Source organism: Aotus nancymaae, unplaced genomic scaffold (genome assembly GCF_030222135.1).
Source record: "Aotus nancymaae isolate 86718 unplaced genomic scaffold, 86718_ANA_hifiasm-v0.15.2.pri h1tg000004l, whole genome shotgun sequence".
NCBI lineage: Eukaryota > Metazoa > Chordata > Mammalia > Primates > Aotidae > Aotus > Aotus nancymaae.
The window spans coordinates 49,770,622-49,783,304 of record NW_026988415.1 but is presented as its reverse complement, the minus strand read 5'-3'; the positions used below and the strand labels follow the sequence as shown (position 1 = coordinate 49,783,304).

The window sequence follows — 12,683 nt, the reverse complement described above, 5'->3', positions numbered from 1 at the left end:
GATGCCCTATTTGATGTCTGAGAAGATGGACAACTGAATTTACATAAATGCTAATAAAAATTTTTGGTAGCAGCCAGGCAATACTTTTCCTTTATGGAGCTAGTACTTTTTACTCTACCTTCTCACAGCCCTAGAGGCAGAGCCTAAAAAAGAAGAAAGTAAATGTTATGAATCATTTATTCTGACTGCCTTCTTTTTATCGAAACAAGATCCCTTTACAGGAATTTCTGCCACTTTACGACGGGGAAACGTAAGACCAGAAAATTAGGCAGACCGTTTTCACACAGTCAGATCACGTGACAGTTTCTAAATTCAGTCTTAATTGATTGAAGTTGCTACCAAGCTACACCTACCTGCCCTTGCTGCCTTAGTTCCTGGTTGGCTTACTGGAATCTAAGTAGTAGCAGATCAGGGAAAGCAAATCCATCTATTCTCATTCCCTGAAACAAGCAAACAACCAAGTGACAAACTGTACCAAATTAGCACTTCCTTCTACCTTCATTATTGCCAACATTGTTCTGCCTCACAACAGACTTCAAACTTTGGAGCCATCTTTGACTTTCTCCTGCTATAACTCTCCATCGATTCTTCCTTAATTCTGTCTTTTGTATCCTTGGTTTTCTTCCTCTTCTTATTGTCGTCATGCTACGTCATTACCTGTTTCTTGCACCATTTTGCTGACTTACTGATGGTTTCCCTGCCGTTAATCTCTCCTTCAACCAATCCTAGTTACCGCTCCTAATAAGACTCAAAAGTCAGTGTGGGATAGCAATGGAGAGTCTGGGATCTGTAGCCCAAAGGCCTGTGTTCAAATCTTCGGGTTTCCAACATACAATTTGACTTTGTGCAAGTTACTTACTATTTCTGTTTTACTTTTCTCATCTTTGGAATGAAAATAATGATAATAACGTTTTCCTAGGATTGTTTTGAGAATCAAATCAGTTAATAAATATATAAGGCAAATGTTGAAAAATGTCTGGCACAAAGTACTTAATAAATGTTAATTGCTGTTATCATTGTTACCATCATTATCAAAGCATACTTAGGTCATGTTATTTCAATTGGAGCTGATATTTTTATAAAAAGATCAAATGTTCTCTTAGTTTGTAGGCCAAACATTGCAGGCCAATACAAAACCTGGAAAGGAAAAGAGTATGATTGAAGGCCCATGATATTGGAACTGAAGAAGACTAGAAGCCCACATATCCCTAAGGGTTTTGTTCCTTGTCCATCTGGGACCAAGGGCACACTGATGAACAGGGCCCCTATAAGCTCTGCAAAGTGTGGCCAGGAGAGCAAGGGAATGGTCACTAGCAGCTGCTAAAAGTAGCTCTATGGCTTTTTTAGTCATCAGGGAGACTACAAAACTACTCCCTAAACATAAAATGATAGAAAACGTGCTTCAGTGCTAGTGATGGCCAGTTACCAGTAAAAGGAAAGGAAAAATAAAGTGAGGAGGGATTTGGAGACAGAGGTAGAGGCAGAAATGAAGGCAGAAAAATATAGAGAGAAACTCTGAGTGATTCCCACACAGACATACACAAAGAGACCTGCAAATTCATGGAGACATAGACTTTAATGTGATTAGCTTCCACTTCTGTGGCCTTTACCTGGACTCTTTAGATACTTTGTTTCAAATTGTGCCCCTATGTATATACGTCACATATACCTAGCCTATAAACCTTTTCTCACACCATTCTCTCACTCTCTACTTCCCTTTTTGTTTTTTTGAGACAGGGCCTCACTCTGTTGCCCAGGCTGGAGGGAAGTGGCGCAATCTCGGCTCACTGCAACCTCTGCCTACCAGGCTCAAGCAATTCTCCTGCCTCAGCCTTCTGGGTAGCTGGGATTACAGGCACTGCAGCACCACCATGCCTGGCTAATTTTTATATTTTTAGTAGAGACAGGGTTTCACCATGTTGGCCACACTGATCTCAAACTCCTGACCTCAAGTGATCATCCTGCCTCTGCCTTCCAAAGTGCTGGGATTACAGGACTGACCCACTGCACCTGGCCACTTCTTCCTTTTCGTGTCAGTTCTATGTGTGCTTAAATTTATACATGCATGTACACACCTATGCATACATTTTTTTCATTTGTATTTCCTCTGCTGTGAAGCCTTAATGAAACACTGTAATCATAAGAGTTTAAGGTTTTTTTCTTCTTCCAGTGAACACCTCCAGAACTTAATTTTTTTTTACTTATCTAAAATCATGTGCTGGCTTTTTCACCAGCTATAGTTTTCAAAGGTCTGTGTTGAGTTTCTGACTATATTGTAAGCTTTTTGTGAATAGGTGTCTTATACCTGCCATCTGAGTACTGAAGAAATGGGAGGACGATTTGTACAATAATACCTTGACCAGATAAAAGTTAGTCATAAGTGATGAGACCTACAAAAATATAGTAACAGGTAGATATTTCATCATACTGTTGTATATCTGCATGTGAAAAGCATGCATATTGGAGGATTAGTAGAAGGAAGAGGTTCATATTTGGAGAAGCAGATGTTCATGGTTAATGGGCAAATTTGAAGAAAAAAAATAATGGACTATGTCTTGATTCTGTATTAGAGGAGATAAGGTCTGCCCAACAGCTCATCTGCTGCTTTTGAAAGGTATTTTGTGGTTTAAAAACTTTTGTTTATGTTGTCAAATCTCTTCATGTTTTTTACAGATACCTTGGAGTCTAATCTTTACTTGGCATTTGTAATTGAGGAAGTAGGCTATACATACAAAAACAAATATAATTAGGATTGTTAATAATTGCTTTTTATTGTGTGTATGTGTCTATGTGTATGTTCATGTGTGTCTACCCTCTCCCCCAACCTCCTTCCCAGAATTTATTTTGTGAAGGAAAACTAGTTGAGTAAGTTGTATAGGACCTTAAAAACTAAAAATTATTATCATAGTAACTATACCAAGTGGAATATTTAATGTTCACCAATGTTATAAAACAAATAATTAAAACCAAAGTTGAACTCTATAGAATTCTTCCATAATGTACTTGAAAGTAAGTTCATGGCCGGGCGCGGTGGCTCACGCCTATAATCCCAGCACTTTGGGAGGCTGAGGCGGGTGGATCACGAGGTCAAGAGATTGAGACCATCCTGGTCAACAAGGTGAAACCCCGTCTCTACTAAAAATACAAAAATTAGCTGGGCATGGTGGTGTGCGCCTGCAATCCCAGCTACTCGGGAGGCTGAGGCAGGAGAATTGCCTGAACCCAGGAGGCGGAGGTTGCGGTGAGCCAAGATCGCGCCATTGCACTCCAGTCTGGGTAACAACAGCAAAACTCCGTCTCAAAAAAAAAAAAAAAGAAAAAGAAAAAGAAAAAAAAAAGTAAGTTCATGTGATTTTACGATCATCTAATTACTTAATATCAACATCTGTCAAGTAGGTAACATTCTTTAGAGTATATATAAATAATATATTTTATGAATAGAAATAATAAGTTTAAAAATTATTAAATGCTCAATCAGAGCTAGTCTTCTGATTTCAAACAGCATAGTGATAGGTAATTTCTTAGGAAATGTTCCACTGTATTTTCTGTCATCACATACATCTTTTATCCATGGCCGAACTATTCACTCAACTCAATTTAATGTTTATAAATTTTCTTAGCTCACCTCAGAGACAGATTTTGGCCGTTTGAATGCTATTGATGGCTAATGATTATGCAATTAACATATAGCAACTGTTCAGCTTCAATAATATTTTATTAATGCTATAAGGATGATTTATTTTTTAAAAACCTGTACAGCCAACTGCTTTTTAAACTTTGATAAAGTATTTCTTTGGAATGTTTAAAACAAAATATTTTTAAATTCCCGGACCAAATTCACTTTATGCAGAAATGTTACAGTGTTGTCTGTGAAATTATCCCCACTAAAGAGATAAAATAAGAGGCATTAAATGTGTATTCTCATAGAATATTTCTTATCTTTCAGATGAGCTCCGTAAAAATGTTACAGCCTCGTCTCAGTAGTATCCTGTTCAAGCTCACATTTGAAGAACACGTAAACAACATCAAACCAAGCATCATAGCAGTAACTCTTGCCTGCGAAGAACTGAAGAAAAGTGAAAGCTTTAACAGACTTTTAGAGTTAGTTCTTCTTGTTGGAAACTACATGAACTCAGGCTCAAGAAATGCCCAGTCTTTGGGTTTTAAGATCAATTTCCTTTGTAAGGTAAGATGACATTTTATAATGCTAATTTACAACAGTACTCTTCTTGTCTATGAAAGAGGATACTGCAAATAGCAATAGTGCATAAACCACAAAATTGTATGCTTAAAAAGGGTGAATTTTCTGGGATGTGAATAACACCTGAATTCAAACTAATAAATTTTTTAAATCTTAGTAAAATCTAAAAGACTTTAAAATTATTTTGGAACATATTACTTAACACTTGCTGATTATATTTTGCTGAAGTTTATAGACAAAAAAAAATTTCACTTTTATAAAATAGATGCAGTATTGGCCAGACATGCTCACTCATGCCTGTTATCTCAGCACTTTGGGAGGCCGAGGCAGGCAGATCACCTGGGGTCGGGAGTTTGAGACCCAGCCTGGCTAATATGGTGAAACCCCATCTCTACTAAAAATACAAAAAGTAGCCGAGTGTGGTGATGGGTGCCTGTAATCCCAGCTACTCAGGAGGCTAAGGCAGGAGAATATCTTAAACCTGGGAGATGGGGGTTGCAGTGAGCCAAGATCACGCCACTGTACTCCAGCCGAGCCCACACAGCGGAACTCTTGTCTCGAAAAATTAAATAAAATAGATACAGTATTGTATTTCATTTACATTATTACTTATGTCTTTCTACAAAGTATCTGAGAAGCTAAATTTAATGAGGTATATAGCTAGAAATTTTTAAGATAATAATACTCTTCGATGTCAAGTAGTATTGTACCCTGGTATCTAGTGCATTAACTAAGAGGTAAAAAAGAAAATTGAATGATAATCATCTTGTTTTGATTGGGCCATTTAATAATAATACTTTTGAGACTTAATTCTTGTGAAAAGCAAGCAAAGTAACAGAGAAGTCCAAAAGGGCTTGTATATGTCCATTTTGGGGCTAGAGCAAACCACCTTATTCACGAAAAAGAAATCTGTCTGTTATAGAAGAAGCCTGAACAGACTCTGAGGTGAAGGCCTGTAAGAAAGCTGAAGATGAAAATAAATCTGAAAACAAACAATCTATCTTTGAAATCTCACCATTCTTTCACTTTTTTTCCTCTCACATCTGAAGACATTGCAGAACTTTAGTTAGTTCTTGAAGTATATTATAATGAGAATCCCAAATCGAGCAATGGATATAAATTTCTTTTCTATTCATGCATCAAATTGATGTGTATTACATATACATTGACTAGCACTTTGATATGTATCAAAAATGATTTGATCTTGGTAGTTCTAACCCAAATAGACATAAAGAATAACATTTATAGATAATAGGATATACAATAGAATTGTGAGTATCTGTTTACTCCTCATATATTTTTGAGGGCTGTTAGGAAAGAGAACAAGGAAAATAGGGACGATTATCTGGAAATGCTAGATTTTGGGAAGAAAACTTTTTTACCCCCACCCCTTGTGATATTTGGGGACATGTAAAATCATTTCATAATGCCAGAGGGAATAAGGCAATGCTTGTAATAAACTGTACTAAATCATGCCAGATTTATAGGATAAAATACAGTATTTAGGACTTTCGCATTGTATTGCATACCATATACCCAATGTTAATAGAGTCATCTCTTTACCATGGTGCTACTTGGCTAGAGTGTATGCTCTATGTACAGTGAATGAATCTAAAAGTGTTCTTGCTTGACAATTATAAAAAGATTATAAGTTAAAAGAAAATATCATTAGAAATTTGTATTAGATACCTATTTTACATTTAATTCATATAAAAATATTTTAAATGAGCCATTCTAATTTGAAGAAATATATACTTTAGAAGTGTCTTAATTTCACACTATTCAAATTAATTACATGAACTGATTTCTTTGAAGCAAGAATGAATAAGTCATTTACATATAGGAAGAAAAGATTACATTAATCTCACAGAAGGATTTTACAGTTACATCTTATATTTTGGAGAAAGGCTTCTCTTTCTGTCATCTACCTGTCAAATAAAAGTTCTTCCACACAACGCTCATCTGACATCTATCACTAGAGGTATGCTCAAAGGATTCAGCACAAAGATTTTTGCCAACTTCAAATAAAATAAAAAATAATCTTGTGGGAAATACTATCATGTAGCAATAGGTGTTCTAAAAGTGAAAGAAGTGAAGGTTTTAAAATTTGCCCCCCACCCCACCCCCTGCTTTTCAGTAAGATTTTTATCTTCTGGGAAATTTCTAGGAAAACACTTGTCATTTAGAAAGAGAAATATTATATACATGCATGATATTCCCATAATGTCTAGTATTCAAAGGATGTTCCTGGAATACAAAGCATCGTGAGTAGATGTAAATGTCTAAAATGACAGAAATTTTCAGAAGCACATAGAAATGGTTAGCTTAGGTCTGTATTCTGTTTGAAATACAATTAACTACTGATGTGTGATTAGCTAGAATTGCTGTTTAATTTCAGTTGTATTATGAAAGATTACTTGGTTGATTTTTCTTAGTGATTGCTTTCTTAAAGAAAATAGCAAAGGGAATTTCCCTCATAGAACACTGATTATGCTCTAAAAATGATACCATTTACTCTTCTAAATTTTTCTAGTGATAATTTCCTTTCTCAGTGATTTTAAAACTGTAATCCAAGGCTTTTAACAAGAAGCTATAGAGTATGTTAAAATATTCACCTAGGTAAAAAGGAGGCATGTTATACATGGTTAAATTTATCAGATATATCTTGAATAGTAAGGTAATATAAAAATTTCAGATGGTCACAATTGGCTGCTATGGCATTTGGGAAGAAAAGGAAAACAGATGGGTTAACCAAAATGTGAACACTAAAGGGTATCATTATTTTAAGTACTACCCTCACCACAAAATGCTTTGTTAATTTGTAGCAGTGCATTATCACTTTGTGAGTCACCAAACCAGTGTGCTGAACTGTAATAAAATTCATTTCAATGACGATGAGCTCCCAATGTTAGCTTAGCCTGTTGGTTATTAAAATTCTAACCAATAGAAATGCTACACTTCAAGGCCATTTGTTTGTTTGTTTTTTTTTCAATATGAAATAGCAAATATAATCTGCATAAGGACAAAACATTTAAAAATACTTAGCATTCCCTATATACTCAGCTTTGTGGGTTTATCAAATAAGAGTCTTTGTTTGCAAGTAACAGAAAGTGACTCTGCCTGATTCAAGCAAAAAGTGAAAATTACTGGAAGGATATGAAGTAACTCAGCCAGAAACTGAGGAAACACTAAAGAACTTGGCCTTTAAAAGAACAGCCACTGTGACAGCTTTGAGAATTCAGGTAGCAGAAATGAATGAAAAGTCCTTCTAGGATGTTGCCTTTGGGATGTATCGGCTCCAACCATTTTCCTTCTCCCTTCCCTATGTTTGATTGAAATTCAAATTATGAAGAGAGCCTATTGAGCCCAGTGTGGAGTATAAGAACACCGTGTGTTCAAGGGAGAACAAAGAACCTTGATTGACAGTGCTACCAAAACTACCTGCCATGGAAGACTGCTTATGCCCTAAAGGGTGCCATTACCAAAGATAGGGATACCAAAGGTTAGGAGCAGGTAAAAGGATATCAAGCAGCTACAAACAAATACAAAATAAAACAGATGATCTCTTCATCAGAGGCCTACAAACAATATAGGAGATATACAGAAACCTCAAGAAGCTTGTGGTACAGTTGAGTTAGCCAGGAAATATGCATATAGAATATTATGTAATGTCACAAAGTACACTGTCAATGAGGGCAGAAATAAATGGCCACTGAGATTAGCAGTAGTTCAGGGGAGGAGGGAATCTTTGGTGAATGGGCAGTGCTGGTAAATTGAAAAAGAAGAATCTTGAAGGATAGGTAGGATTAAGAATCCATAACCTTACACAAGGGGAGAACATTGTGGGCTTGGAATCTACGTTTTAACTTACATTTTGCTAATTACTAGCCAAATTTTCATGACTAAGTCACTTACCTTCTCTGAATCTTAATTTGAGATTGAATATTTGAATATTTCTTGAATATTTCTCCATTCACTTCTTGTATCTTTTTTGGACTTCCTTGCATTGAGCTTCGCCTTTCTCCGGTGCCTCCCTGATTAGCTTAATAACCAACTTCCTGAATTCTTTTTCAGGTAAATCAGGGATTTCTTCTTGGTTTGGATTCATTGCTGGTGAGCTAGTGTGATTTTGAGGGGGATGTTAAAGAGTCTTGTTTTGTCATATTACCAGAGTCAGTTTTCTGGTTCCTTCTCATTTGGGTAGACTCTGTCAGAGGGAAGGTCTAGGACTGATGGCTGAGATTGTTTTGTCCCACAGGGTGTTCCCCTGATGTAGTACCCTCCCCCTTTTCCTATGGATGTGACTTCCTGAGAGCCAAGATGCAATGATTGTTGTCTCTTCTGGGTCTAGTCACCCAGCTAGTCTGCCTGACTTTGGTCTGGTACTGGGGGTTATCTGCACAGAGTCCTGTGATGTGAACCATCTATGGGTCTCTCAGCTGTAGATACCAGCACCTGTTCCGGTGGAGGTAGGGGGGTGGGGGGGTGTGAAATGGGCTCCGTGAGAATTCTTAGCTTTGGTGGTTTAATGTTCTATTTTTGTGCTGGTTGACCTCCTGCCCAGAGGTCGTGATTTCCAGAGAGCATCAGCTGTGGTAGTATGGAGGCAAACTGGAGGTGGGCAGGGCCCTAGAACTCCCAAGAGTATATCCCCTTTGTCTTCAGCTACCAGTTTGAGTAGGGAAGGGCCATCAGGTGAGACAGGGCTAGGCATGTCTGACCTGACACTCTCCTTGGGTGGGTCTTGTGGCTGCTGTGGGGGATGGGAGTGAAGTTCCCAGGTTAATGGAGTTGTGTACCTAGGTAGATTATAGCCACCTCTGCAGAGTCATGCAGGTTGTCAGGGAAGTAGGGGAAAGCCAGCAGTCACAGGCCTCACCCAGTTCCCACAGAATCCCAAGGGCCAATCTCACACCCTCATGAGAACTTGCCCCAGGCTACCCACCTCCCAGCCGCAAATGGACAGGACTTTAGTTCTTCCTCTGCCTGTAGGTATGCACAGTGGATTCCCACCCTCTACCAAATTCTGGCCAGGAGGCTTCTTGACCAGTTCAAACTGTTACAAAGTTCAGCTGTAGATGTTCTTCTTCCTGTGGCTCGCTGCCCTCCCAAAGTATCCCAATGGTGCCAGTCAGGAATGGCCTGCTTGGGGACCCAGTGAACTCCCAGGGCCTTTCCTGCTGCTCCCTCTACCCCTGTATTTTGCTTGGCTCACTAAATTGACTTAGGTCCAGGTGAGGTTGGAAACTTCTCCCTAAAATTAGACCCGTTTCCCTGGTAGGGATGTGTGTTCAGTGGTGGAGGATCTCCCTTTCCCACTTCTATAGTATTTGGGTCCTGCAGGAGTACTCTGCTTCCTTCCAAGGTCTGTGGGTCTTCTCAGGATTCCTAGTTTATTCCCGCAGTCATTCTGGAGTTAAAATTCACAATGCAAGCCTCCTCATCCTTCTCTGTCCATATGAGTCAGAGTTGCAATCTAGTCCTGCCTCCCGTCCATCACAATCCTCCCATAAATTCATAAATTTTCTTAAAACATTGTGAAATTTTTTTGTGATTTTTTTTTTTTAACTCATTAATCATTAGTGATAGTACATTTTACATGAGGCCCAATTCTTCTAATGTGGCCCAAGGAAGCCAAAAGATTGGACACCCATGATGTAGATTATAACATGTAAAGCCTCATCTAGAGGCAATTACATAGTATTAGTTATAGAGTATCATACCAGCTATACAAAGGAAACATCCATCTCCATCCATCTCCCCCACAGAAGTTGTAAGAAGGAAAGTAAAATAGATTCAGCTTTATTGTGAAATAGAAAATTACTCCAGAAAATATGTTTTGTAAAGAAAAGTGACAGCTGTCTATGGCAGTAAAATTTGGAAATCTGTAATCCACAAAAAGCAATCTACAAAAGACCTTAGAAAATAGTCATACATAAGTTTACCCCAAGTTTCACAGTGTCTCATCATTTCTAGCTAAAATAATGTGGATTGTGTCCATATAAACTCAGAATCTCAGCATATAAATACATCTAGTCTAACCTCTTCAGTCTACAAGTGAGAAAACTGGTGCTTGGAGAAGCAAAATACTATTGTTCAGCTTGGGCTGACGTAACAGAAACCATAGGCTGAGTGGCTGAAAGAAGAGAAATTAAATTTTTCACAGTTATGGAGACTGGAAGTCTAAGATCAAGATGCCAGCAGGGTTGGTTTCTGGTGAGGTTTCTCTCCTTGGGTCACCATATGGCCACCTTTTCACCATGTCTTCACTTGGCATTTAATTTACTGTTTTATTCCCGTTTGTCCCTTCACAAGACTCAGAACTCATCAAATTTGGATGTATCTTTTATTATGCATTATAACTCCACTGTCTATTTTATGTGAAGCTCTCAATATATTACTACAGATTGAAAGTCAGACAATTTGATTAAATAGAAGATTTGTTTTTAATATTCAACATGTGTTCACTTGTTTTTTTAAGTGAGAACATTTTGTTACTCACAGATATAAAGGGCATATTTTTGCCAGCAAAACTATTGAATATGTAACTAAGTTTTTTATGCTTTATTTGTAAAGACATAAAAATGTGTTTGCTGTAAATCTAAATCAGCAACTCATCATTAAATATGGGTTATTAAATAAATTAATATGACACTATTAATTTAAAATCAAAGATATTTTAGAAAATAACCACTATAGGATGTACCGAAAGGGAACCTAGCAATGATCAATCAATCCTGGTCAACAGTCCACACGTTTGGTTGCCTGTGTTTTTATAGTTTATAAAGTGCTTTCCTTGTGATTCAGGGAGGTTAAGTATTATTAACCCCATCTTATAAATTAGAAAACTAAAGCCCAGTGAGGTTATGTAATTTGTCCAAGATTAAAAAGCTAGTATAGGCCCAAGTTGGGCCTTACATACAGGTTTTCTGTATACAAAATTGTGTAGCACCCTGCCCCTTATTGCACTGTAACAATGTTTGGTTATACTTGGCTCATTTCAAGGAAGCATTATAGAGCCAACTCTGGCACTTACAGTGTTCTGAACATGGGGAAAACCTCATGTGAATTTTCTCGGCTCTCTGGCCTGAAACTTGGAATCTAACTTTTTTATTTTAATTCAGTTTGGAGTAACTGCTGGCCTATTAATAGGAAGTTTCTCATCTTGTAATAGATTTTAATGTATCCAAGCAGCAGAGCCTATATATTTGTAATAAAATAGCATCTAATAATTTGAATAATTATGAAGCTATCCCTTGGCATTGTATAGGCTGTTAGAGTATATTAGTTTTGTGTAGGCAAGATTGACTGTTGTTCTCAATATTTTACAAATGATCTGCTCTCCAGAGAGATGGCTTTACCCAGGATCACTCAGTGACAAAGGCAGAGTTAGGATCCAGCTTTTCCTGGGACTCAAACAAATGATTTCAGTGGATCATGCTATTTTTAGAATTTTCATTGACTCTTTTGCTTCACTGAAATATACTTTTGCCTATCAGACAATGTTTAGCATTAATTGAATTTGAGGGAGATGTGGTTGATAATTTGCTGAGAAGAAAATGACTTTTTGGGTTATAATTTGTCTTGAAAAAAATTCTGTTAAAGGGAAGATTAGACTCTCCATCATGTATGGAGTGGGATGAAATGTTAGGCCCTATTTCCAAACTTTTCTTTTTCTTCTTGGGGGTCCTTTAAACTTTCCTTTCTGTGGCGCTATTTGCAGGAAAGAGTTTTCATTTGGTGATCTCTCCAAGTCACTGGTTGGTAATCAATGCCATAAGATTCTATGCTACGCCAAATGCAAAGGAACATATTCATGGTACTTTGCATTTTAAAATGTCGTCATATAATATAGTGACATGCTGTACCATTTGTTCATAATTCATGACCAGTGGATACAAACATTTGAATTTAAGGGTCTGTCTGTGCCTCATTATATTACACTGAAGCAAGAATATTCACTATAGTTTAGACCTCTGAAATAACTAAGCACCATAGAATGACACAACAGGATATCATTCCTAATTTTAAATAGTTTCCTTTGTTCAGCTTATTTGATGGTTGACCTTTGTGTTTTATTGTACTGTGCTTACTGGGCTCTCATCATTGAGAACCACTGAGTAGTTTCTGGAGCTTGAAGATGAATGTTACACTGCTGTGATACTGTGTCAGTGGTGACATTCTAGATTGAGTTTTTATAATTGTGTCACAGGTTTTTGTTTCCTATACTTTCTCATGTAAATCAATACACCAAAATACGTAAGTTTTAAAAGGCAAGCATTAATACTACTTAAGTTAGAAAGTCTAGACGGATTTAAATTTATAGAGCACTAAAGTTTTTAAAGGAATTCTCCATAAGGTCTTTTCATATCTTGTGCTATTCATTATATATTCTAATGCACATGCCGTTAATCTGTGCATATGTACTTGTGCATGTAGGCAAATGGTAATAGCAGAAGATTGCTTCGGTCATCTGATTTCT

The 12,683-nt window shown here is 37.2% G+C and overlaps 1 protein-coding gene across 5 annotated transcripts in view; it reads left to right on the top strand.

Annotated features, from left to right (window-relative positions):
• DIAPH2 (diaphanous related formin 2) overlaps positions 1-12,683 on the top strand; it is a 906,017-nt gene that overhangs the window by 435,843 nt on the left and 457,491 nt on the right. For all 5 annotated transcript variants that reach the window (XM_064362655.1, XM_064362651.1, XM_064362641.1 and 2 more), the window contains one exon: positions 3,947-4,186. In XM_064362655.1, the coding sequence (XP_064218725.1) occupies positions 3,947-4,186 (240 nt within the window). The remainder of the gene's footprint in view (positions 1-3,946; positions 4,187-12,683) is intronic.